The 26,764-nt window shown below is 38.5% G+C and overlaps 1 protein-coding gene across 6 annotated transcripts in view; it reads right to left on the bottom strand.

The window, feature by feature from the left end:
- Positions 1-26,764, bottom strand: part of ATP10D (ATPase phospholipid transporting 10D (putative)) — a 104,732-nt gene that overhangs the window by 40,578 nt on the left and 37,390 nt on the right. For all 6 annotated transcript variants that reach the window (XM_026508835.4, XM_048211753.2, XM_044387709.3 and 3 more), the window contains 7 exons: positions 25,203-25,407; positions 23,475-23,560; positions 13,563-13,669; positions 12,419-12,550; positions 11,888-12,015; positions 11,515-11,767; positions 1,385-1,623 (listed from right to left, as the gene is read on the bottom strand). In XM_026508835.4, coding sequence (XP_026364620.2) covers positions 1,385-1,623; positions 11,515-11,767; positions 11,888-12,015; positions 12,419-12,550; positions 13,563-13,669; positions 23,475-23,560; positions 25,203-25,407 — 1,150 coding nt within the window. The remainder of the gene's footprint in view (positions 1-1,384; positions 1,624-11,514; positions 11,768-11,887; positions 12,016-12,418; positions 12,551-13,562; positions 13,670-23,474; positions 23,561-25,202; positions 25,408-26,764) is intronic.

The raw sequence follows: 26,764 nt of genomic DNA, 5'->3' as shown, positions 1-26,764 counted from the left end.
GGGGGTGGGTGTGGCACAGCCCCATTGGGTTGCCAAAGCCCTACTACCGCCAAGTGAACATGAGTCAACAGGTGGTAAATTCACGTGGGTGGAAAATATAAAAGATCAGTAGAGGAACAGGTAAAAAGAGAAGAAAATAGGTATCTATTTCTGATAAAGTCTTTTTAAAAAAAATTTTCTTTTCGAGTAATCTGTACACCCAATGTGGGGTTCGAACCCACAACCCCGAGAGAGATTGAGAGTCGCGTGCTCTACCGACTGAGCCAGCCAGCCCCCTTTTTCTGATATAGCCTTAAAGTGAGTGCACAGAAGAGGTGGTATGCACTCTTTCCCTATTTTTCTTTCAGAAGTCGGAGAAAAATTAAGTCTAGATGTTTGGAATAGTCTGACATATGGCAAAGATACACTATGACAGGTTTTATATCTTCAGTGCCGCAGAAATTAACTAAATGAGTTGCACTGAAATGATCACCCTCGTTGCTGCAATTTTCATGGGCAACTTTGAAAAGAGCCAGGAGAGTCCCCTCAAGGCCTTTCCAGGATAAGTGAAACCACTGGGGTCTACTCAGATCACATCTCTACTATGAAAACCATACAATAAATTCCTTACAGATCAAACAGTTAGCAGTCTCATGGCTGGGGAATCCTCACCTTGGTAAAATGTTAAGAGTTGACGAAATGTGGAAGGCAGAGAAGGCAGCTGAATTTTTACAGAAGCCATTTTAAGTACAGCAAAACCTGTGACCTCTAATTCTTTCATGGAAGTATCATTCCCCTTTCCTATCTTCCACAAGGCCCTCTATATTTTCCTGCACCAAAAAGGGTTTGTCAGTGGGTGTGATAAACAGTTTCCAAAACTTCCCTCTGGGAATCAAGCAACACCCAGCTGAGCTCTAAAATGGAAATATCAGAAAATGTCATTCTGAGGACTTGGAAAGGGGAAGACACAGGTGTAGTGGGATGTGGGGGAAGAATGCAGAAAGATAAAAAGGCCTTAGAGGGTACTTGAACTTGCCTGTGATTCAGACATCCATCTTGTCTGTGAGATAACCCTGCTAAGCTTTGCTGGCTCTGAGAGTGAGTCACGATCCTTAAACCCCGGCAGCCTTCTTCAGGCTCAGACATGATTGGCCCTGATCAGAAATATCATGCTTTTTTAGAAATGATATACTATCTCTCAACACTGAATCATCCCACAAATTAGGAAGTTGTGATATTGTTTGCTTATATTTCTAATGACGTGTGGCAATTATACTAAACTGCAATTACGTAGTCTCTTCCCAGGTAGAAAAGACAACAGTGTTCGGCTCTGTCATAATTACGAGGATGTTCTTTCATTATTCATGACGGATATGCAAAATTCAAGTCACGCATTCACACTTACAATGGGGCTACTGAAAGCAGCCTGTCTGGAGTGAGGCACTTCACTGGCTCCTTCTCCACTTCCCAGAGCTAAACAGCTCCCAGCAAGATGATTCGAGGATTTACTTCCCAAGGGCCCATTATGAACCGGCCTGCAGCTGGGGGCCTTCGGTTTCGCCATATTGCTGAGGGAGTCACTGGGAGTGTCTGTGGAATCTTCATCTTCAGAGAGAGCTTCCTGGTAGGACTCTAACCTCTTGGCTGAGAGAAAAAAACCACACTGGGTCATTACCTGAGAAGAACCATTTGCAGGTTGACTATGTCAGGCATTTACTTCAACAGCTATTTCACGTCCTCTCCTTCCTTTTCAAATCTGCCTTCCAAACTCCCCTCCCCAGATTCCTCTAAAAAACTCACCTCGCTGAGAAAAGTAGAAGCAATTAGAAAGCAACTCCTTTCTTATCATCAAATCTACCAAACTCTCCACATATGTATCCAAACTCTGTCTTTACTACTACTACTCCTCCTACTCCTCCTACTACTACTGCTACTACCACTACTGATAAAGTTTCAAATGCCAAGCTCTCTCCATTTGTGATCTGCTTCCCACCCCTCTGGCCTTCTCAAGGACCTCACCCTTTCAATTCTCCCCTTTATGCTGACACCAATCTCTCCTCAACCAATCTCATGGCTTTCTGTCCCTGTCTGCCCACGGACACTACTCCTGGCAAGGTCACCCACAAGCTCCACATTACCAAATCCAATTATTGCATCTGTCCATATTTATCTGCACTCCTAGCAACATCCAACAGAGGTGACCATTCTCTTCTTGAAATGGCTCAAAAGGTTTCTCTGACACTGTGCATAACTGTTTTTCCTCCTACTTCAATGGCTATTCCTTCTTAGTTTCTCCTGCTGTCTTCTCTTCAGCCCTCAAATACCGGGTTGCTGCAGGAGTAACCTTCCCTTCTCCACTTACATACTCTTCCTTGGTGATGTCACCTGTCCTATATTTGAAATATCATTTCATATGCACCTGACTTGCAAACGTTTAACTTCAACTCCAACTTCTCATTGGAATATCTAACTCTCCACTTGATACTTCCAGTTGGATGTCTAGTGCACTCTTCAAGCAGATATCTGCATTGAGACTTTCTCAGGTCTCTTATCATGTCCCTTGTCAGCAAAAACTTGCCAGATATAACCACACTATCGTAAATCCTACTTTAGCACTTATCACCATCTACACACTATAGATCTTACTTGCTTTTATTTTTTGAATAATCCAGTAAAATATAAACTCCAAAAAGGCAGAGTTTTGTCTATTTTGTTAATATGATATTCCCAGAGCCCAAAGCCGTGACTAATACTCAATAAATATTTGTTGACTAAATAAATAATAGATACCTTAATTTTGATATGGCCAACATAGAACTCTTCCTCACTTCTCCCTCAAACTTACTCCTCCTTTGGCCTTCCCCATCTTTGTACATGGCACCCAACTATTTATTTAGTTACTTATGCCAAAAACCTAGGAGTCTCCTCGATTCTTCTGGTCTTCCCCAGCCCCCATATTCAAAGCATCACCAATAGCTGTCCATTAATTATCCAAAATACATCTCAAATATCTCAAACTCTCTTCATCTTCATTACCTTAGTCCAAGCCACCATCATCTCTCAACTGGACCAGTGCAAAGAGCCTCATAACTGGTCCCCTTGCCCTTCTGCACTCCATTCCTCAACCAGTAGCTAGAGCGATCTTCCTAAAACATAAAGCAGAGCAGATTACTCCCGCACAAAACTTTCCTTATGTTGGCTTACACAACTCAAAATGATCTGACCTCTGGTGACTTCTCTAACATTCTTGCCCCTTCTTCTTCCATACTTCCACCAAAGTCCAGCCTCACTGGCCTTCTTTTCTTACTTTGAAAACTGCCAAGCTCATTTCAGTCTGAGGGCCTCTATACTAAGTGTTGCCTCTAAGTACTAGGTTTTTGCACCTGAACTTCAGGATTATGTTATTCAGATCTAAGCTCTAAACTTTAGAGAGGCCTTACTCCCCCAGGACTAGGTGCCTTCCACTCACTCTATATCATATCACCCCATTTTAATTCTCTGAAAAGCACTTTTCATTATTTTTTTTCTTGATTTAAGAATTTACTTGCAACTATTTTCTCTTTGAGAGCAGGGTCCTTATCTGTCTTATTTATCATTATACCCAATGTCTGGAACACAGAGTAGACAACTTGTTGAATTGCTAGCTGTCTGTATTTAGGTCAACTCTAGCTACTAAATATAGAGTATGGCTTTTGGCAAGTTAATTTATAAAATAAAGAATATCTGCATATCCTGTTTAATAGTTCTTATCTGTACTTTTTAAAGACAAGAAGAGGCTAAGAGGCAAATGTGGTGATTCTGAGTTCTAAAACCATCTCTTCCAAAGACTCAGTGTCTTCTAGGTAATCACTCTTTCTGAGCCTCTGTTTTCTTATTGGTAGAATGAACAATTTGGATTTAACCTTTAAAAACCAGATCCTTTCTGGTTCTGCAAGTTTCTTTATACTCTCCGCCTAAATAATACAGAACGCTTAGCTATACGGCCTCTCAGCTTCAAAAACCCACCCACTTATGGAGTCCCAAACATATTCAAGTTCTCCATTCCCACCTCTGCCCTTGCTTCGAGTATCTATTCTCTTCTCTATTTACATAATCCCTCAACATCTTTAAAGGCCAGCTCCTCAATGGTGACCTCTGGAACTATACTGGCCCTCACTCACTGGGCCTTTGAAGCTTCTATGTACTGAATGTACTGAACGTTACTGTGCACCAGGCACTTGTCCTTTTTAATAACCAGCACCACCTCCCTGAGGCAGATACTATTAATACTTCCATTTTAGTAATAAAGAAATCAAGCTAATTTTCCCCATCTCACAAAAGTCATATTCATCAGTCTTACAACCACTTCTATAAACTCCACAGCCAGTGCTTGGAGCCCTCATGCTATATTGTTTCTCAATATAGCCACATACATTAATGCGTATTATTCTTTATCATTTTACATCAATATCGCCTGCTCAATTTCAGTGAGTCCATGCTTTTAGTTTAAATATTTATTAAATGAATAATGAATGAATGTATGAATAGACACATGAATGAAATATCACAAGCATCAAGAGAAAGTTGTGGGGTAGGGACTTAACATTTATTGAGGACCTCCTTTTCATCACACACCTGTCTAGGTCCCTTTATAAACATCTACATCTTCCTTTTTCATCTTAAACATAATGCTGTCAGGTAGGAACTATCACTGTTCCACTTTGTAGCTAAGAGAGGCTAAGATCCAGACAGATCTTTGACCATGGACATGTACTCTGACCATGTTAAATAGCCAGTTGGGGGTAGAGTTGGGATATGAATTTAGGTCTTCCTGATTCCAAAGCCAGTACAGGGATTCTCAACAAGGGGTGAAATTGTCCCCCAGCAAACATTTGACAATGTCTGTACACACTTCAGTTGTCACAACTGGGGGAGGAGTGCTACTGCCATTCAGTGGACAGAGCCCAAGGAGGTGTCTAAAATCTAAGAATGCAGAGGACAGCCCCCATGACAAAGAAAATCCAGCCCAAAATGTCAATAGTGCTGTGGTTGATAAGTCCTTGAATAGCTAAAGAAATTTACTGGTGATGTGATACCATTTTTAAAATAATTACAGTATTACAAAACCTACAGAAACATAAAGGCTATACTTCAGGAATTTCTCCCAGCCATCAGTAGGGAAATCAGTCATCATGCAACTGCGTAACTACCAGACAGCTCAGCCCTTAGGACAGGATAAACCTGTTCAATAAACAGCATTTAAAGAGTGGAATCAAGAATACATGGAGTCATCTTTAATCGTTTTGTAAAAAAAGTAAAGTTACAATTTGATTCAGAAAACAAAGCTAATGCAGTAATACTTTTAGACAGTGAAAATTTCTTAAAAATTGGGTATGAGACAGAAAAGCTTATTACCATACTGATAAACAAAATCTACCCAAATGATCATGAAGACCTTTCATATGTCTCTTAAAGCTGGTTCTGATTAGTTCCATGAATGCCTCAGAGTGGGGCAGGAATCCTTGACTTCCAACTCAAAGGAGGAAACACAAAGTATGTAGCCTTTCCTTTGTCTCAAGGTAGGTACTGGGTTAGACACTAGGTTAACTACTTTATTTCTCCTCCTTATTTAATCCCTAATCTTCTCTTCTGACTCCCACTTTCAAATATCTAATAACCTGTTCATGGCCTATTACTTACATTTATTTGATATCTGGAGGTAAGCAAGAGTGTATAGAACAAAGAGCTTATCGCACTTTTCAATGGCTCCCCAAAGAGCCAAAACCAAAGATGAACAGCGCAGCATATTCATGGATTTCTTCCAACTACATCACCCCCATATCCTCCAAACATTGTGCTATGAACTAATCCCTCAAACGCTTCCAGCATCCCAACTTTCACCTACTTGTAAACAGCATGCCCAACTAAGCTTCGTTCAACTGTATCATCCACATATCCTGATACACAAATCTTTTCTTCTAAACTAACTCCCTGTGCATTTCCAGCATTCCAAAAATTTCTTGCCCATTATCCTTCTAGGCCCCAAACCTTGATCAACGCTAAATTTACCTCCAAAACTGACTGTCTGAAAATCAAAACAATATGCAACAAGAACACCAGACTTTAATCTTATGACAGTAAGATATTTTTACATTTCCATGTCTGTCTTCCACATTGGACCATGAACTCCCCAAAAGATAAATCTTTTTTTTTTTTTTTTAAAGATTTTATTTATTTATTTGACAGAGATAGAGACAGCCAGCGAGAGAGGGAACACAAGCAGGGGGAGTGGGAGAGGAAGAAGCAGGCTCATAGCGGAGGAGCCTGATGTGGGGCTCGATCCCATAACACCGGGATCACGCCCTGAGCCGAAGGCAGACGCTTAACCGCTGTGCACCCAGGCGCCCCCCAAAAGATAAATCTATTTCTTATTTTGAGAGCTATAATTACAACAATGGAAGTTCTTACTTACAGACAACGTATTCTATGCCATGCTCCAAGTGGCTTTTTATGAATTATTTTCATGAATAATAGTAGATTCTATTATTGATCCTTTTTATTGCGGCCCAGAGAAATTAGATAACTTTCCCGGAGTCACACAGCTTGTAGGCAGTAAAGATGGGAATCAGACCCAGGAGGCCTGATTCCAAAACCCTTGCTCTTGGAAACTACTACATGCTACCACCGTATATATCACATTCACAAATTATGCATCATAAAGGTACTCTCTAGACAAACTCAAACTGAGAAACAGTCTATAAAATTCCTAAACAGTGCCCTTCAGAACTAGGGTCATCCAAAAACAGAAAGCCTGAGAAGCTGTCAAATCTAAAGGAGTCTAACTGTTGACTGTCCCATGGTCTCCTAGATGGGATTCTCAGACAGAAAAAGGTAAAAACTGAAGAAATCTGAATAAAAGATGGATTTCAGTTAATAATGACATATCAATATTAGTTCATTACTTATGACAAAGGTATTATATGACTAATGTAAGATGTTAACGAGAGAGGAAACTGGACAGGGGGGCACAATGGAACCCTCGATAGCATCTTAGTAACTTTTCTCTAAATCTAATATTATTCTACACTAAAAAGATTATTATTTTAAAAAGACATTCTCTTTCAGTAATCTTTTAAATAAATGTCTTTTAAAATATTAGTATGTACACAAATCACCTCGGAATATTGTGAAATAAAGATTTTAACTGAAGCTTTAAAAAAGGGGGCGGAGATTCTGCATTTTTAATACACCCAGGTGTTGCTGATGCTGCTGAGCCCATGGACCAAATTTCTAAGTTGCAAGGTTTTATTTTTTTTAAGTTTATTTATTTTAGTAATCTCTACACCCAATGTGGGGCTCAAACTCACGACCCTGAGATCAAGAGCCACACACTCTTCCAACTGAGCCAGCAAGGTGCCCCTATGTTGCAAGGTTTTAAAACATCAAATGGTGTTGTCAAATGTATTTAGTTCAAATGCATATGTGCACGGGGCTACTTCCTAGCAGCAACGTTCCTTATGGAAAGATCTCCTAGGCCAAGCTTTTGCCCCCAAATCCTGAAGGGTTAACTAGTTTTCACTTCAGTGAACATAATATGTCTCGGGATTAAATTCTGGAGAGAAGTAGCCCCCACCATTCCCTCCTTCATCGATCAGAGTGTGTATGTGCATGTCCTTGTTTATAACCATTACAGAAAAGAGACCAGGAGCTCTGGATGTATCTATGGCAGAGATCTGCTCACAGGCAAAGCTGGCACCTTCTAGAAGTAGTGCAACACCCATGGTCCACAAACAGTTTAGTCAGGGTAGCACAGGATTTTCAGTCACTTGGTACCTTCTCTGCATAAGGGGCTACAGAGAAGAGGCACTCGTGGGCACCAGTGTGCAGACTCAGGGACTGGGGTGGGAATGGGCTGGTATTAGTCCTCTTAAATGCGACAAATACAAAAACCAATGCAGTGCGTCCCATCATACATTTTGTGAAACATTACTGGTATAAGATACTTCTTGAAAATAGGGATCTATAGTCAAATATTTTGGAAGACACTAATCTCACAAATGGGTGTGAAAGTTCAGCTACAGTGAGGTTCACTGTAGCTCGGCTTACCACAGTAAATGACAGCTGACAACCTAAATTAAGGATGGATTAGTCACATAAATTTTCACAATTATTGTAGCGCAATATAGCATAGCCTCTAGAAGAATAAGGAGAGAACAGAAAGGTGGTCATGATAAGTCTTAAGAAAAATGGTTATAAAAGCAAAAGCACACTGCGATGCCATTGAAAATATATATATATAAATGTGTGCAAGAAAAAGACTCAGGGGTGCCTGGGTGGCGCAGTCGGTAAGTGTCTGCCTTCGGCTCAGGGCGTGATCCCAGCATTCTGGGATCGAGCCCCACATCCAGCTCCTTCACTGGGAGTCTGCTTCTCCCTCTCCCACTCCCCCCCGCTTGTGTTCCCTCTCTCGCTGGCTGTCTCTGTCAAATAAATAAATAAAATCTTTAAAAAAAAAAGAAAAAGAAAAAGACACAAAAGAAATGCACAAAAATGTTAACAGCGGTCTACTCTGGTGGGGGTTATTGATGGCTTTTAAATTTTTCTCTTTTAGCTTATCTAGAATTTTCTATAATATTGCTTTTATAACAAAAATAAAATAAAGAAGATGAAACAATGCAGAGTATCATCATAACCAATATGACTAGCTATTTTTTATATTTATATAGTGATTATGCAATAAATATTCAATATTTTATCCCTCACATTCACATGTAACAACAAAACCTGGCTTAAAAAATGTATGCGCCTAGGAGCTGTACCTGGGTGGCTCAGTCAGTTAAGCATCTGACTTCGGCTCAGGTCATAATCTCAGAGTCTTGGGATTGAGCCTCATGTGGGGCTCTGTGCTGGGCATGGAGGCTGCTTAAGATTGTCTCTCTTCGTAAGGAGGGCACGTATTGCATGGTGCACTGGGTGTCATATGCAACTAATGAATCATCGAGCCTTACATCGGAAACCGGGGATGTACTGTACGGTGACTAACATAATATAATAAAAAACCATTAAAAAAAAAAAAGATTGTCTCTCTTCCTCTCCCTCTGCCCCTCCCCCCACTCAGGCATACATGCTCTCTCTCTCTAATAAATAAAAAAAAATCTTAAAAGAAAAAAAATACGTGTGTGTGCGCCCGCGCACATGTGCGCACACACGAGTATCTACCTCAGAGAAAATAGAGTATATCTTTTAAAATTTGGGCCAGGTGGGATGTGTAAATTTAACACTACTAACAAATTATAATATTCATAATCTTATTAATATTTATAATAACAAGATTTAATAAACCTATAAAAATTCAGACAAGAAGAAACACCCTAAGAGACCATGCTAGACAGAATTCTAAGATGGCCCCAAGTTTCCGGGCTCCCTGATTTACACACCTTCTGGGTACAATGGGGTTCACTTCTGTGATTAAATTATGTTATATGAAAACATGGAGAGATTTTGCAGATGTAATCAAGCAGCTAACCAGCTGAATCAGAGTTCATCTAAAAGAAGACTATCCTATGTAGATCTGACCTCATCAGGGAAAAAGAAGGGTCACAGTACTTTCCTGAGGTCAGAGACATTCAAACCTAGAGATTCTGCTGCTGGCCGTGAAGAAGCAAACCGCCACGCTATGGAGAGGCCATTTGGTGAGAAATAGTGGGCCACCTCTAAGAGCTCAGAACATCCAGGATGACAGCCAGCAAGACAACAGGGACTCCAGTCCTACAACCTTAAGACTCTGAATTCTGCCAAAAACAAGGGAACTATGAAGAGGACTCTGAACCTCATATAAGATCAGAGTCCCAGATGACACCTAAATTTCAGCTTGGTGACAGACCCTGAGGGAGGATGCCGCCATCCCACACCCAGGCTCCAGCCCCACAAAAGCCATGAGATAGTATATGTGTGTTGTTTAAAGCTACTAAATTTGTCATAATTTGTTATGTAACCATAGAAAACTAATACAGTGATAAATGATGAACCAGGAAAATACTTGTCACATATAGAAGGAAAATATCACAGGGTCAAATTATTTAACATTTAGTTCAATACAAGTGCACAAAAGAACATGGACAAGTGGCCAGACAACCTAGACTGAACAAGCTGAACACCAGCCCTCCTTAATAGATAAAATCTTCCTACAGCTGATGAAGAAAAGCTCATTTGTAAAACAGGAAAAGGAAATGATCACTTTACCAAGGAAATACAAAAGGCCAATAAACATATAAAAAGTTAAGCTTCTCATTGCTAATCAGAGACAAATTAAGACACTGAAGTGCTGAGTCTACAAAAATCACACAGATTAAAAAGAATAACTTCACCCCATTATGGCTGATGTGAAAAGTGGGTATTGTTTTTCTGGGTGGTGGGAATGTAAATTAGCACAATATTTTAGAGGTAAATTTTGTAGGATCTATAAAAATTTTATATGTGCCTACCTCTGGAGCCAATAATATCACTTCTAGAAATGTAGGTTATAAAAATAAGACATGCACAAACATGTACGTACAAAAATGATGAATTTTATTCTACATATCATAATCTTTAATATTATATATTTCCTTGCCTTAAACTCTAAAAGCTACATGAGATCAAGGGACTTGTGCCACACATTAGGGACTCACAAAATTTATGTTGAATTACTCATTCAGTGATAACTGAGTAAGTTCACTGCATGTATTGTTATAATAGCAAAGGAAGCTTGACCACATACAATGCGTACTATGCACTTAATGTTAAGTTATGGACTGACTCGGAAAAAAAAGTCCATGAGATATTGTTGAATAAAAGAGGAAAACTGCAAAAAAATATTATAACCTGTTCTAATTTATAAAAGGGAAATGTCCAAATATGTATGTTCGCCTATAAAAGAATATGGAGAGTTATATATTCATCAAATTGTTAATGGTGATTAACCTCTAGAGAGTAAGGTTTTTAATTCGTTATAGATACTTTTCCAGAATTACTTTCATAGGAGTGCACATTACTTTGGTAAATAACAAAATGAAGTTCGAGTCTTTAAAGAAAACTTGCAATTTGTATATTTACTTCCTTAGCCTCAGAAGTTTAGCTCATCATATTTATTCCTAAACTGGGTGTTCTTGACCAAGAATCAATGGAGACTTATGGGCTAAACAATGTGATGGGTTAGGGGGAGGCTGGAGTCCCTCCCTTTGGAATTATTTTCAGAATATTTCTGAGGGAGATGGTCCACAGTTTCATTAGATTCTCGCAAGTATCTATAATATCATATTCTTGCCAGACCTCATCTCTCCAATCTTCTACTACTAGTGGTAATTTACTTTCCTTTAAAAGAAACTACGGCAGTAGACTCCTTGACTCTGACCTACTAGCTTTTGAAAGAACAACAGTGAAGCTTAATGCCCATCTGGATGACTTAAGTACCTAATGCTTAAATACAGCACCTCTACGCTAGAATTATGAAACCTTTAAGTGGGTGCCAAAAAAGACCAAACTTAAGGTTGGTTTTCACAGAAACCCAACACTCACCATTTTCTTCGTGGCAGTAATCAAAGCCTGCCACGCTACATCTTCGGAAAACCATCTTATTCTCAGTGAGAGTTCCTGTCTTATCAGAAAAGAGGTACTGAATCTGTCCAAGATCCTCAGTGATGTTCAGGGCTCGGCACTGAACAGTGGAATCCATTTTCTCATTGTAGAAATCCACATCACTTTGAATAAAATATATCTGTCCGAGCTTCACAATTTCAATGGAAACATAGAGAGAAATGGGAATCAAGACCTAAGAGGAATCGAGTAATTTCAAACATGTTAGAGAGGGAAAAGAAAGTTTGAGAAACCAAATACAGTTGGATAAGTAAGAAAAAGCTTAAAATTCTACGATGAGCTCAACAGAAATTACCTGTAACAAAATGATCATGGTCCAAAACATATAGAATCCTGCCAACACGGGTGATATGACATGTCCATCAGGCTCGGGGATATTAAAAAAAATTATGTTTTCGTATCTACTCAACCAGATTCCATGACCTTTCAAAAAACACACAAGACATGAAAAGGATGCTACAGATGTATTATGTAAATATAGAACTTCATTCCTAAAGAGGAAGAAGAGTATTTATTTTGGTTGAACACCAATTCTTTATTTTTGAAAACAAATTGAAATGCGAAAGACTCCACATTCTCTGGTCTTTGTCTCTCTTTAAATCTCTTCCCAGGTCCCTTTCCTACTGTGGCCACATGTAACTGCATATATTCAGCATTAATGCCTTTCAGATCACAGAATGTAAAAGATAAAGATGTGAGGGGGAAAAATAATTGGCAAATAAAAATCTCCTTTGCAGAAGTCAAATATTCATAAATATTTTGAAAATAAAATACTTTTAAAGATCTTGCTGAAAAGATCAGTATAAAAAAATCAGATTTTACCTACCCAATGCACCAGTTAAACACATCACAACCAGAAGTAGGACACACCAGAGGACATCTGTATTTGCTCTTCTTTCTAATTTGCTGCGCTTATACCTGGGACCACTGTTGTTCAGCATTGCTTTGGTTTCATGGCCTACACAGGTAACATGTCAGAAAACGTGCAAATTAAAGCCAGACTGCAAATATCATATTTTTATATCTCTGTGACAGATATCAAGAATAGTGGCATAATATATTTTGCTAATTTAGTTTGCTTTTGTGATCCATTTAGAAAAACAGAGGATGTGGAGAAAGGGGATCCCTCCTACATTGTTGGTGGGAATGCAAGTTGGTACAGCCACTCTGGAAAACAGTGTGGAGGTCCCTTAAAAAGTTAAAAATTGAGCTACCCTATGATCCAGCCATTGCACTACTGGGTATTTACCCCAAAGATACAGACGTAGTGAAGAGAAGGGCCATATGCACCCCAATGTTCATAGCAGCATTGTCCACAATAGCTAAATCGTGGAAGGAGCCGAGATGCCCTTCAACAGATGACTGGATTAAGAAGATGTGGTCCATATATACAATGGAATATTACTCAGCCATCAGAAAGAACGATTTCTCAACATTTGCTGCAACATGGATGGCACTGGAGGAGATAATGCTAAGTGAAATAAGTCAAGCAGAGAAAGACAATTATCATATGGTTTCTCTCATTTATGGAACATAAGAACTAGGAAGATCGGTAGGAGAAGAAAGGGAAGAAGAAAGGTGGGGTAATCAGAAGGGGGAATGAAGCATGAGAGACTATGGACTATGAGAAACAAACTGAGGACTTCAGAGGGGAGGGGGGTGGGGGAATGGGATAGACCGGTGATGGGTAGTAAGGAGGACACGTATTGCATGGTGCACTGGTTGTTTTAAGCAACTAATGAATCATCGAACTTTACATCAAAAACCAGGGATGTACTGTATGGTGACTAACATAATATAATAAAAAAAATATTAAAAAAAAAAAGAAAAAGAAAAACAGATCAAGGATTAAGTTTATCAAGACAAAATTTCCTTTCCGCCTTTATAAACTGCAATTTGAATAAATGGAAAATGTTAACTTGAAGAGAAACACAGAGGAGACAACAGTGAAAATGAGAAGTGCAACCAACCTGCATAAACCACAATGCCCACGACAGCCTCTGTGTTTCTAATGGTGCATCCTCTAAGTAACAAATTTTCTTTACTGAGACCCACGCGTTCTTTGTTGGAATGTTCTCTGTAAGAAAGACAGCATAAAGATTCATTTTTAAATAGCAAAAGTGGGGGTGGGGATAAATAGCAAAATTGGGAATGTAAAAATAAAAATCATGGATTTTGAGTTTTCTTGACTGGGAGTACGAAGCCGAGGAGCTCACAAGGAAGGTTTCAAATGCCTGGGCCATTTGCTTTTGATATTTTTGCTTTGGCTCAGAAATTATATGCAATAAGTTTCTACTACCATTGCTTCCTATTATTCAGTGTTAACTTCTAGTACCACAAACACTAAAAAATATTCCAAATAAGGAACTGGTTACTCTAGTACAAACTGTATTTCAGGGTAACTTAGTGACAGACACGGGAAAAGTTCTTGATAGAATTAGGAAATTACCATTTTCAACCCGGATGGAATCAAGGATTGTTCTAGGCAATCTAACCTGTGGCTGCTAAAATCTTTAGGTGACAGGCTGAGGAGGACTTTCACAATGAAAGGAGAAGGCTGAGAACACCAGTCTTAACAGAACTACCAATGGGACAAGGGATATCACAGGCCTCCAGATGGTATGGAATAGAAGCACACGTCTCCACAGGATCCTAATCAAGCCTCTATAACAGCAAATCAACCTAGGGTCTGCGGCATCAAGAGATCTGTGAAGCCTTTGAAATTGTCTGTAATATTTCCTGTGTGTACATATGTGTGTATATCTACGTCTATCTTTGTAGAAAGAGAAACTACTTCTTTCATCAGATTCGAAGGTGCCCCTGGACAGTTTACAGGAAGTCAGAGGGCCGGAAAACAATGTTCACCACCACCACAAGGATGCAGTCTGCCAAATCTAAACGCAGTAAACTGCAGGCAAAATGACCTGGCTTATTCAACAAATGGATGGCGTGGGGGCACAGGGGAAGCAGGGAGGACTCAAGTCAGGAAGAAGGCAATCAGCTCAGTCTAGAATGGGGTAAATTCTACCAGCTAAATGACCTAATTTCTTGGGAGGAAAAATTTAAAGACATGTCAACCAAATGAAATGGGCAGACCTTGTTCTGTTTAGGATAGATGGACAACAAAAAATTTTTTTTGAAGTAACTGGGAAAATCTGAACAAAAGTTAGGTATTAAATGATATCAAGAAATTGTTCTTAATTTAGTTAGGCGTGATAATGATGTTACGACTCTGGTCCTTTACTGCTATGTATTCATAGTGAAGTATTTATAGTGAAATGCTAATGGGGAAGAAATAGGAAGATGATTAAAACAAAGCTGGCAAAATCATAAAATAGTTAAAACTGGGTCAGAGCCCATGGGTGTTCATTATATTTTTCCTTCTGCTTTTGCATGTTTGAAATGGTCTGCAATAAACAACTTAAAAATTATCAAAGTTATTACTTGATTAAGTTACTACAGTGGCAAAAATACAGAGAAAAATAACTGGAAATTTTTAAAAAATAAACAAAAAGTAACGTATTTCACCTATTTTGAAAATGCCCTCTCAATTTCAGCATTAAAATTAGACTGTTTTCTAAGCAATATACTTCAGTCAGTAAGTTGTTTCTTCTTTCTTACATATAAGATGATATGTAGGTAGTTGTCCCTGTATCTGGCATCCTTGCTATCTGGAATTACAAGGGTAAGGAAATAACTCTTCAAAGAAGGTTTCATACCACAAAGGACAAAGAAAATCGATTTGTCACTTCACTCCTATAATTTGTAAACATCTTATTCTAAGAGATGTATGTTTACATTCCTTCATATTTTATGTACAGAGACAACCAAAGAGTCATAGTCAGGGTCAGCAGTGTCCTTGGGTATAATTTAATTCTACTTCCTAGTTTTACAGATGAAGAATTTAAGTCCCAACATTCACATTTCCATGTAGCATTCACAGGCAAGCACCACACAATCCTCATCAATATAGCATTCCCTACCCCTAGAACCTTCAGAGAAACAGATTTAACATACACAAGCATTTCCAAAGTTCCTCAGTAAGATTTCAGACTTTTTTACCCCTTTGGGATCCTTCTTTTAAACCATTACATCACTCTAGGTTACCATCATTAGATCAAAGCCCAACTCCTATCCTAACTGCATCTGCCCGAACATTAAACAGGTCCTGCACTTGCCGGGTATATTAGCACTTATGATTCGGGACCTTTGCACTCTGTATGAAGTACTGGCTGACTGTCCACATAGAGCTCTCATCCACTGAAGAAGCTAGGTAACATCTGCCACATGCCCAGCACTCCCACTCAGATGCTGGGAATAGAAAAACACACACAGTCTTGGCTCCTGTGGTCTAAGGGGCGGTGACTGATAGAGAAATATGTAAGTATAATGTAATTATTATAGATATTATGATAGAAATCTGATATTCAGCATGTACTGTGGGCATAAATAGGGAGAATGTCAGTTCTACCTGAATAAGACCAGAGAAGTCACCATGTAGAAAGTGAGCGTGAGCATCTCAATTTTTATTGATTTTCTTTTTTTTAGATTTTATTTATTTGTCAGAGAGAGAGAAAGATAGAGAGCACAAGCAGGGGGAGCAGAAGGCAGAGGGAGAAGCAGGTTCCCCGCTGAGCAAGTAGCCCGATGTGAGACTTGATCCCAGGACCCTGGGATCATGACCTGAGCTGAAGGCAGACAATTAACGGACTAAGCCACCCAGGCATCCCTCAATTTTTGTTGACTTTAGAGAACAGACCACAGTAGCAGGAAAGGGATAAGGAGCTAGTTTAGTGGATAAAAATAATTCCACATAAAGTCACTGTATCTACCTGCGCTGACTCATTCAATGCTTCCCTGCAAGTTGCTGAAGCCAGCTCTCAATAGAGGATTAACGGGGCAGACCCAGGGAAGTCCAAGCACTGAGGACGCCAGAATCTGAGGGACGGAGAGGAAGCAGACAGTATCTTCTGGTTGTGGATTCCAAGTGGAAGGGAATTCCAGATGTCAGACTAGGCTAATCTGAAATTAAGGCACCACACTTGAAGCAGACAGACATCAGAGGAACTCCACCATGAATAGAAAAACCAAAGAGCAGGCAAACATGGCATCAGGGAATCCAGAGGCAAGGATAATTAGGAGAGTCAGAAGGTTAGTGGGGCTCTAGGACTAGGTAAGGACTCTGGGGCAAGCCTGAGTACCCACAACAGCAAATGATGTTCCAATGTGTCCGTTAAGAAAAAAATCATGTCCAATGTGGATGAAGCGACAAGGTAGACAGACCAGGACCAGGACTCCAGTTTGGTTTTGGAACTTTGGTTAAGGCAATTACTAATCTGCTTTCCAACACTATAAATTAGCTTTTATTTTCAAGAAATTATATAAATCAAATCATACAGTATATATATTTTTTTCCACCTGGCTTCTTTCACTCAGCATGATATTCTGAGATGCATCCATGTTGTTGCATGTATCACCAGTAAATTCCTTTTTGCTGAGTAGTATTACACAGTATGGATATCCAATCTGTTTATCCATTCACCTGCTGATGGACATTTGGGTTGTTTCCCACACAAACTCTCACAAATAAGGCTGCTATGAATATTTGTGTGCAGGTTTTTGTATGAAGAAGTGTTTTATTTTCTCTTAGGTAACTACCTAGGAGTGGAATGGCCAGATCATACAGTGGGCATATGTTTAACTTTTAAAGAAATTTCCAAATTGTTCTTTAAAATACTTTATATATCCCCACAAGAGGTACATGGGTGTTCCGGTTCCTCTAAATTCTCACCAGCACTTCTATACTTGGGCCTTTTTAACTGTACCAGTTGTAGCTCTGTGGTTTTAATGTGTATCTTTTCACATAGGTATTTGTCATCTACCTACCTTTTTTGGTGAAGTGTCTGTTCAGACTTTTTTTTTTACCATTTAAAAAACTGTATTGTTTTCTTCTTTTTTTTAATTCTATTTTTTTATTATATTATGTTAGTCACCATACAGTACATCCCTGGATTTTGATGTAAAGTTCCATGATTCATTACTTGCGTATAACACCCAGCGCACCATGCAATATGTGCCCTCCTTACTACCCATCACCGGCCTATCCCATTCCCCACTCCCCTCCCCTCTGAAGCCCTCAGTTTGTTTCTCAGAGTCCATAGTCTCTCATGGTTCATTCCCCCTTCTGTTTACCTCCCCCTTTCTTCTTCCCTTTCTTCTCCTACCGATCTTCCTACTTCTTATGTTCCATAAATGAGTGAAACCATATAATTGTCTTCCTCTGCTTGACTTATTTCACTTAGCATTATCTCCTCCAGTGCCGTCCATGTTGCAGCAAATGTTGAGAAATCGTTCTTTCTGATGGCTGAGTAATATTCCATTGTATATATGGACCACATCTCCTTAATCCAGTCATCTGTTGAAGGGCATCTCGGCTCCTTCCACGATTTAGTTATTGTGGAAAATGCTGCTATGAACACTGGGTTGCATATGGCCCTTCTCTTCACTACGTCTGTATCTTTGGCGTAAATACCCAGTAGTGCAATGGCTGGATCATAGGGTAGCTCAATTTTTAACTTTTTAAGGGACCTCCACACTGTTTTCCAAAGTGGCTGTACCAACTTGCATTCCCACCACCAATGGACGAGGGATCCCATTTCTCCACATCCTCTCCAACATTTGTTGTTTCCTGCCTTGTCAATTTTTGCCATTCTAACTGCCGTAAGGTGGTATCTCAATGTGGTTTTGATTTGAAGTTCCCTGATGGCTAATGATTTTGAGCATTTTTTCATGTGTCTGTTAGCTATTTGTATGTCTTCATTGGAAAAGTGTCTGTTCATATCTTCTGCCCATTTTTTGATTTGATTATTTGTTTCACGTGTATCGAGTTTGAGAAGTTCTTTGTAGATCTTGGATACCAGTCTTTTATCTGTAGTGTCATTCGCAAATATCTTCTCCCATTCCGTGGGCTGCCTCTTAGTTTTTTTGACTGTTTCCTTGGCTGTGCAGAAGGTTTTTATCTTGATGAAGTCCCACAAGTTCATTTTTTCTTTCGTTTCTCTTGCCTTTGGAGATGTGTCATGAAAAAAGTTGCTGTGGCCCATGTCAAAGAGGTTCCTGCCTATGTTCTCCTCTAGGATTTTGATGGATTCCTGTCTCACATCGAGGTCTTTCATCCATTTGGAGTTTATCTTTGTGTATGGTGTGAGAGAGTGGTCAAGTTTCATTCTTTTGCAAGTAGCTGTCCAATTTTCCCAGCACCATTTATTGAAGAGACTGTCTTTTTTTCCACCGGATGTTTTTTCCTGCTTTGTCAAAGATTAGTTGCCCAAAGAGCCGAGGGTCCATTTCTGGGTTGTCTATTCTGTTCCATTGGTCTGTGTGTCTGTTTTTGTGCCATTACCATGCTGTCTTTGTGATCACAGCTTTGTAGTACAGCTTGAAATCCAGCAATGTGATGCCCCCAGCTTTGTTTTTCCTTTTCAACAATTCCTTGGCGATTCAGGGCCTTTTCTGGTTCCACACAGATTTAAGGGCTGCTTGTTCCAGTTCTTTGAAAAATGTCATTGGTATTTTGATCAGGATGGCACTGAAAGTGTAGATTGCTCTGGGTAGCATAGATGTTTTAACTATATTAATTCTTCCAATCCATGAGCATGGAATATTTTTCCATCTTTTTGTGTCTTCTTCAATGTCTTTCAAGAGTGATTTGTGTTTTCTTACTACTCAGTTTTGAGATGTCTTAACGTATTCTGAACACAAGTCCTACATCCAATACACTCCTTGCGAATATTTTCTTCCAGTCTGTGACTTATCTTTTCATTCACTTAGCAGCGTCACTGAAGAGAAAACAGTTTCAATTTTGATGAAGTTCTTTTTTGTATTTTTTGTCCTTTTATGGATTGTACTTTGGGTCTTGGATCCAAGAAATCTTGGCCTAACCTAAGGTATCAAAGATTTCCCTTATGTTTCCTCTATGTTTAAGGAGCTTCTAATCTTAGGTTTACATTTAACCATAGGCTCCATTTTTAGTTAAGTTTTTTACACAGTGAGCATATGGCTTGAAGTTTATTTTTTAGAATATGGACATCCAATTGTTATAGCTTCATTTGTTGAAAAGAGTAATCTTCCTTTACTAAATTGCTGTGTACCTTTTTCAAAGGCACATTTACAGATAACAAAAACCAGTTGTCCATAAATGTGTGGATCAATTTCTGGACTCTATAATCTTTCAATATCTTCTGATTTACTGGTCTATCTTTATGCCAAAATGACACTAACTTGATTATTGTACCTTTATAAGAAGTCTTGAAATCACGTGGTGTTAGCCCTCCCACTCTGTTCTTTTTCAGTTTTTTTAAGATAGGTCCTTTGCATCCCCATATAAATTTTTAGAATAAACTTGTCGATTTCTTTTTTTTATTATATTCAGTTAGCCACTGTATAGTACACCATTAGTTTTTGATGTAGTGTTCAGTGATCCATTAGTTACATACAACACCCAGTGCTCATCACCACATGTGCCCTCCTTAATACCCATCACCCTGTTTAACCCCTCCCCCAATCCCCCTCCTCCAAAAGCCTCAGAGTTTGTTTCCCAGGGTCCATAGTCCTCATGATTCATCTCCCTCTCTGATTTCTCCCCCTTCAGATTTCCCTCCCTTCCCCTATGGTCCTCCGTGCTATTGCTTATGTTGCACATATGAGTGAAACCATATGATAATTGTCTTTCTCTGTTTGACTTACTTCACTTAGCATAATCCCCTCCAGTTCCATCCATGTTGATGCAAATGGTGGGTATTCATCCTTTCTGATGGCTGAATAATATTCCTTTGTATATATGGACCACATCTTCTTTATCTATTCATCTGTTGAAGGGCATCTCGGCTCCTTCCACAGTTTGGCTATTGTGGACATTGCTGCTATAAACATTGGGGTGCATGTGCCCCTTCTTTTCACTACATCTGTATCTTTGGGGTAAATACCTAGTAGTGCAATGGCTGGATCATAGGGTAGCTCTATTTTTAACATCTTGAGGAACCTCCATACTGTTTTCCAGAATGGCTTTACCAGCTTGCATTCCCACCAACAGTGTAAGAGGGTTCCCCTTTCTCCACATCCTCACCAACATTTGTTTCCTGTTTTGTTAATTTTTGCCATTCTGATTGGTGTAAGGTGGTATCTCAATGTGGTTTTGATTTGTATTTCCCTGATGGCTAATGATGTCGAGCATTTTTTCATGCATCTGTTTGCCATTTGCATGTCTTCTTTGGAGAAGTGTCTGTTCATATCTTCTGCCCGTTTTTTGACTGGGTTATTTGTTTTTTGAGTGTTGAGTTTGAGAAGTTCTTTATAAATCTTGGAAATCAGCCCTTTATCTGTAACGTCATTTGCAAATATCTTCTCCCATTCCGTAGGTTGCCTCTTAGTTTTGTTGACTGTTTCCTTTGCTGTGCAGAAGCTTTTTATCTTGACGAAGTCCCAAAAGTTCATTTTTGCTTTTGTTTCCCTTGCCTTTGGGGACGTGTCTTGAAAGAAGTTACTGTGACCAATGTCGAAGAGGTTACTGCCTACGTTCTCCTCTAGCATTTTAATGGATTCCTGTCTCACGTTGAGGTCTTTCATCCATTTTGAGTTTATCTTTGTGTATGGTGTAAGGGAATGGTGCAGGTTCATTCTTCTCTATGTAGCTGTCCAATTTTCCCAGCACCACTTATTGAAGAGACTGTCTTTTTTCCACTGGATATTTTTTCCTGATTATCCTGCCCAGAGCACTTTACACTTTCAATGCCATCCCTATTAAGATACCACTGGCATTTTTCAAAGAGCTGGAACAAACAATCTTAAAATTTGTATGGAACCAGAAAAGACCCTGAATCACCAAGGGAATGATGAAAAAGAAAAACAAAGCTGGGGGCATCATGTTGCCTGACTTCAAGCTATATTACAAAGCTGTGATCCCCAAGACAGCATAGTATTGGCATAAAAACAGATACATAGACCAATGGAACAGAATAGACATTCCATAAATGGACCCCTCAACTCTATGGTCAACTAATCCTTGTCAATTTCCTTTAAAAAAAAAGACCAAAAAACCCCCCAAACCATGTTGGGATTTTGATTGGGATTACACTGAATCCACAGATCAATTTGGAGAAAAACTGACATCCTAACAATATTGAGTCTTTCAACCCGTGAACAACATACATCTCTCCCACTATTTAGGTCTTTAATATCTCCCAGCAGTGTTCCACGGTTTTGAGTGTGCAGGTGTTTCATATCTTTTGTCAGAATTATCCTCAGGTATTTCATTTTTTGACGCTATTATAAATAATGTTAAGAAAAATGCAATATCTGGTTGCTTATTGCTAGCATACAGAAATACAACTGATTTTTGTATATTGATGTTTCCTACAGCGCTGTTAAACTCATTTACTAAATTCTTATAAATTTTATCAGATTTTTCCACAAAGAACATCAAACCATCTAAGAATAAAAGACGGTTTTACTTCTTTCTTATCTGATGGCTTTTATTTCCTTGTCTTCCCTGACTGCACCAGCTAGAACCTGCAGCACGATCTTGAGTAAAAGTGGTACATGTCTTGTTCCTGCTTACGGTAAAAACATTTAAAAGCCCTTAGTCTTACACCATTATGAATGATTCTAACTGTAGGTTCTTCAAAGATGCCCTTTATCAGGCTGCGAGAATTCCTATTCCCAGTCTGCAAGAATAGAAGTTAGATTTTGTCAAATGCTTTGTCTACACCAATGAAATGATCACTTGGTTTTTCTTTTTCAGTTTCCTAATTATGCTTGTTAATTTGGTGAATTATATCATGTGATTTTCTAATATTAAACCAACCCTACATTTTTGGGATAGGTCCCACTGGGTCATGATGTATTAGCCTTTTTACATGTTCTTAGATTTGATTTGCTATCCAAGAATTTTTACATCTATGTCCACGCAGAATACTGATCTTTCCTCAAATGTTTTTGTATGCTTTGGTATCAGGATAACCCTGGAGTTGGAAATTTTGCCTCCCATTTTCTCTTAAGATCACCAGAATGAAGTAGGTCTAATTGTCTCCTCTTAAGAATCCAGAAACTGAAGGGGTGCCTGGGTAGCTCAGTCATTAAGTGTCTGCCTTCGGCTCAGGGTGTGATCCCAGAGTCCTGGGATCGAGCCCCGCATCGGGCTCCCTGCTCTGCTGGGAGCCTGCTTCTTCCTCTCCCACTACCTCTGCTTGTGTTCCCTCTCTTGCTGGCTGTCTCTCTGTCAAAATAAATAAAATCTTAAAAAAAAAAAAAAAAAAAAGAATCCGGAAACTGAAGATAGAAAAGAGTAAATAACTTGGTTCAGGGCGTAAAGCACATAAGTGGCCAAAGCTAGGGCTGAAATTAGGTAAGACCTCAAATTCTAGCTGCCCTTACAAAAGGGACATACATGTCACGAGAAGTCTCCAGAATAAACACTGTTGTGGCTTCCCATAGGTTTTCTTACACATGTTCCAAATCCTTGGCTAACTTTTGCCAACCAGAAATATCCACCTGCTACTCTAATTCTACAGGAGGACACTTCCTGTCACCTAGGTTCCCAAACTAGGTGTCTTGGGCTTACTATGGAGCTCTTGGAAAACATTCTTACACCACTGACAGAGACTTTAGAATTACTTTAAGAACAACGTTTTGTTGTTGTTTTTAAATCATACATAAGTAAATATTTAACTAAATGATTAAAATAAGGCTAAATTAATAGATGGTTAAACACATGGCCTTTGGTAATTTAACTTGGATATACAGACACAAAAATTTTATTGAGTTTAAATACAATTGCAATACACAGTTCCACTCCCACCAATGAAGGTAAGTCATGTATTACTCACAGATAGCCTCGGAATCTGTTGAGGTCATTGTTTGGACTTTCACATTCTATCTTACTGGAGAATTTCTCTGGGTCAACTTCGGAGTCCTAACAATTATAAAAAAATAAATAACTATATGTATTTTAAATCACAACACAAGAAGAATTTAATGTCAAAAAGATGACATTTTTACGTATATCACTTCATTTGCATTAAGCATATATGTGAACATTCTAAGCACATATACATTTAATCCCGGCAAATTTATTTAAAAATTTAAAAATAAGCTGGACATCGGCATCTTACAAAATTCTCTACTGGATTAAATGATAATTTTAGAATGCTTGATGAAACCAATGAGCAAATAAGCAAAGTGTTTTTATAGAACATAGGCACGGATTCACTAAGAATAAGCCATGTGAACTTTATCTCATTTCCTTGTTTTTATATGAATGTTTGCCTAATGAAAGAAATACTATTGATGTATCTCGTAATATTAACATATCACAGCAAACGTATGGAAAACCTGAGTTAGATAATCATATGATTTGATTTGCTAATTAATTTTTTGAGTTCTTCTGATGTACCAGAATCTCTATTATGTACTTTAAATATATTAATTTCTTCTGTCATACCCTATGAGGTAGGTGTTATAATTAGGTCTAATTAGCAGATAAAGACAGAGACACACAAAGATCAATAATTTGCTATAGGTTTCCACACAAGGCATTGTTTAGAAACAAAACTAGGTCATGGGATTCCAGAGCACTGACCCTTAACCGAACCCAAAGTGTGAAGATTAATCAACTGGTGTCACGCTCAAAGCAGGTACTTAGTGGTATACAACAGAATCTCAAGTTGTGTAAGATTCTGACCAGTGTCTTAGTTATATAAATGCTCACAAAAGTGACAGTGACAAGCTGAGAAGCATATCAATCACAGCATCTAGACTAAATCCAGAGACAGAAAGATGGCCCACTGTTACATCAGCTGATGAAATTTACTAAAGATCAGGGCATTTATGTGGCTAAAACACTTTTTAGTTTATAAGATGAAGGAAACCTGACTTAATGGTTCAGTTTTAAGAAGACCATTAAATTTTAAAACACTTCATCTCAAGTGCTTCCAGAGAAAGGGAAAGGAAACTGATATGTAAGCATTATCCAAGACATTTTTATGTATATTACTTCATTTGCCTCTCATAGCAAAGCTATGAGGCAGGCATCATCATTTCTATTTTAAGATAAACTGATACATAAAATAAGTGACTTGCCCAAGGTCACACAGTAATTAAACAGCAGAGCAGGAATTCATTCAAACTCACGTTAATATAACTTTAAAAGTTCTTGTTTCCCTCACCACAGCAGGGTCTAGAAAGGTCTAGAAGCTCTGTGGCACGAGAAGGTACACGAATCTCAAAAGGTCCAGGTATAGATGCAATTATAGATTTTAGGAACAGAAGGTGATTATTTCCATTGCAAAATACCTCTCCAAATTGCAAAATAATTCCACTTCCTTTAATTCAGTTCCAAAAAATATAGGATTGCCAGACTAAAATGTGTGACCTTCAAAGTCATTATATCCTATTATCTATAAAACACTTCCACAGATAGCTGGAAATGGATTAAGTCCTCTGGGATTCTATTTTGTAATAGCAAAAATGAATTTAAAAATCTCGTTATACGTACCTGTGAAAATCTTCTAAAAAGAAAATGTTAATAAGTCACCAACTGAGAACACATTATTTACCTGCTCTGCATATCCCCGAACCACCTGCCTCTGTTTTAAATTGCTCTCTCCATCAAGACCAGAAGTCTCAATGTGACAGATTCCATCTGGATCGGTAGAAAAGAGTAGGACCATGTCTGCAGGAATAACCTCATTACAGGAAAGGCGAATAAAGTCCCCAACGGCAACATCTTTCCAGCATTGGTCAACATATTTTTTCTCTTTCCTAACATTGGGGGGGGAAAGTGTAAAGAGAATATTAAGACAGAAACATACATAATCTCATTTTTTCAGTTTTGTGTATAATTTAGAGCATGTTTAAAGCATTAGAGTGAATATTAATCCATTAAATGTTAAAAGGGAAGTCCTTAATGCAACTCCTGTGTGCTGCTCTGTGGCCAGGTATCAAGGATCCAGTAACGCACAAGACACATCTACTCTCACAGAGCTTCCCGTCTGTCAGATAGGATGAATTAAAGAAAACACCAAAGAAGTAAAATAAAAATAAAATGAAATAAAACTAATAAAATATTCGACATTTTAAAAATCATTATACCACTTACTAACACCTCTAGTTATCATTTAATAGAAACACTGATAAAACAGTCCTGAGTCTGCCGCAGCTGATCACTAGAAAGAAGGATGAAAATGTTAACCCTTTTCAGAAGTGTAGTTTTCCCACATATATATTCATTTTAAAGGAAGGATACATCATTTGAGGTTGTCTTGCCTTAAATACCCTGCTTTATGTTAAAGTTTTTGCCATACTTCTCATGCCTTTTCATGCTAACCTGCCTGAATTATGCCTCAGAAAGCATTTTCCTTAGAGTAGAATGAGGAAATCTGTATCACAAAACATCATATCAACTAGTTAAACAGCATTTCATATATGATGCTACCAACCAATATTAGGAAGGTCTGTCTCATTCCCCTATTGCCTACCAAATATCCATAAAGAACTGGTATTTGTCACAAAAATGCACTTATTCAAAAGGAAAGATTTATTTTCAATTACTTTTATAGAGCTGAATATTCAAACTCACTGTCAAATAAGCCTGGGAGATAGCTATATTCTAAATTATGCATCAGATTAAATAGAAATGCCATCTTAGGCCAATACTTGTATACTTTCTGCTCTACAGCATTACATCAGTTATTTCAAGAAATACTTAGCTTAAAGGGCTACCTAAAAAGTACATTTTCAGGACTTTTTTCCTAAAATCTCTAATGCACCAGGTTGAATCCAACTAAAGGAAATCCTTGATTACCTAAAGAGTTGGTTAGTTCATGGAAAAAGGCAAATCAATGGTTTATTTTGTCCTTACCATTCTTTTTCCTAGTGTTTGTGCACACCAGTTTACTCTTCATGGAGGAAAGTAAGAGAGAACATCAAAAAACATAGGTAATGGGTCATATTTCAAAGGTTTAGTCCTAAAAGTCCAGGAGTTGTGATTTTATTGCATAGAAAATGGGGAGTCACAAGGTTCACCAGAAGAAGAAGGATGTGATACTACTTGTATTTACTAACTCCTGCGACAGAGTAATGGATGGACTTTGGGAATCCGGATAGTTTGGTGTAGGAA

This window comes from Ursus arctos, unplaced genomic scaffold (assembly GCF_023065955.2).
Source record: "Ursus arctos isolate Adak ecotype North America unplaced genomic scaffold, UrsArc2.0 scaffold_9, whole genome shotgun sequence".
Taxonomy (NCBI): domain Eukaryota; kingdom Metazoa; phylum Chordata; class Mammalia; order Carnivora; family Ursidae; genus Ursus; species Ursus arctos.
This window is presented reverse-complemented; position numbering and strand designations above follow the sequence as displayed.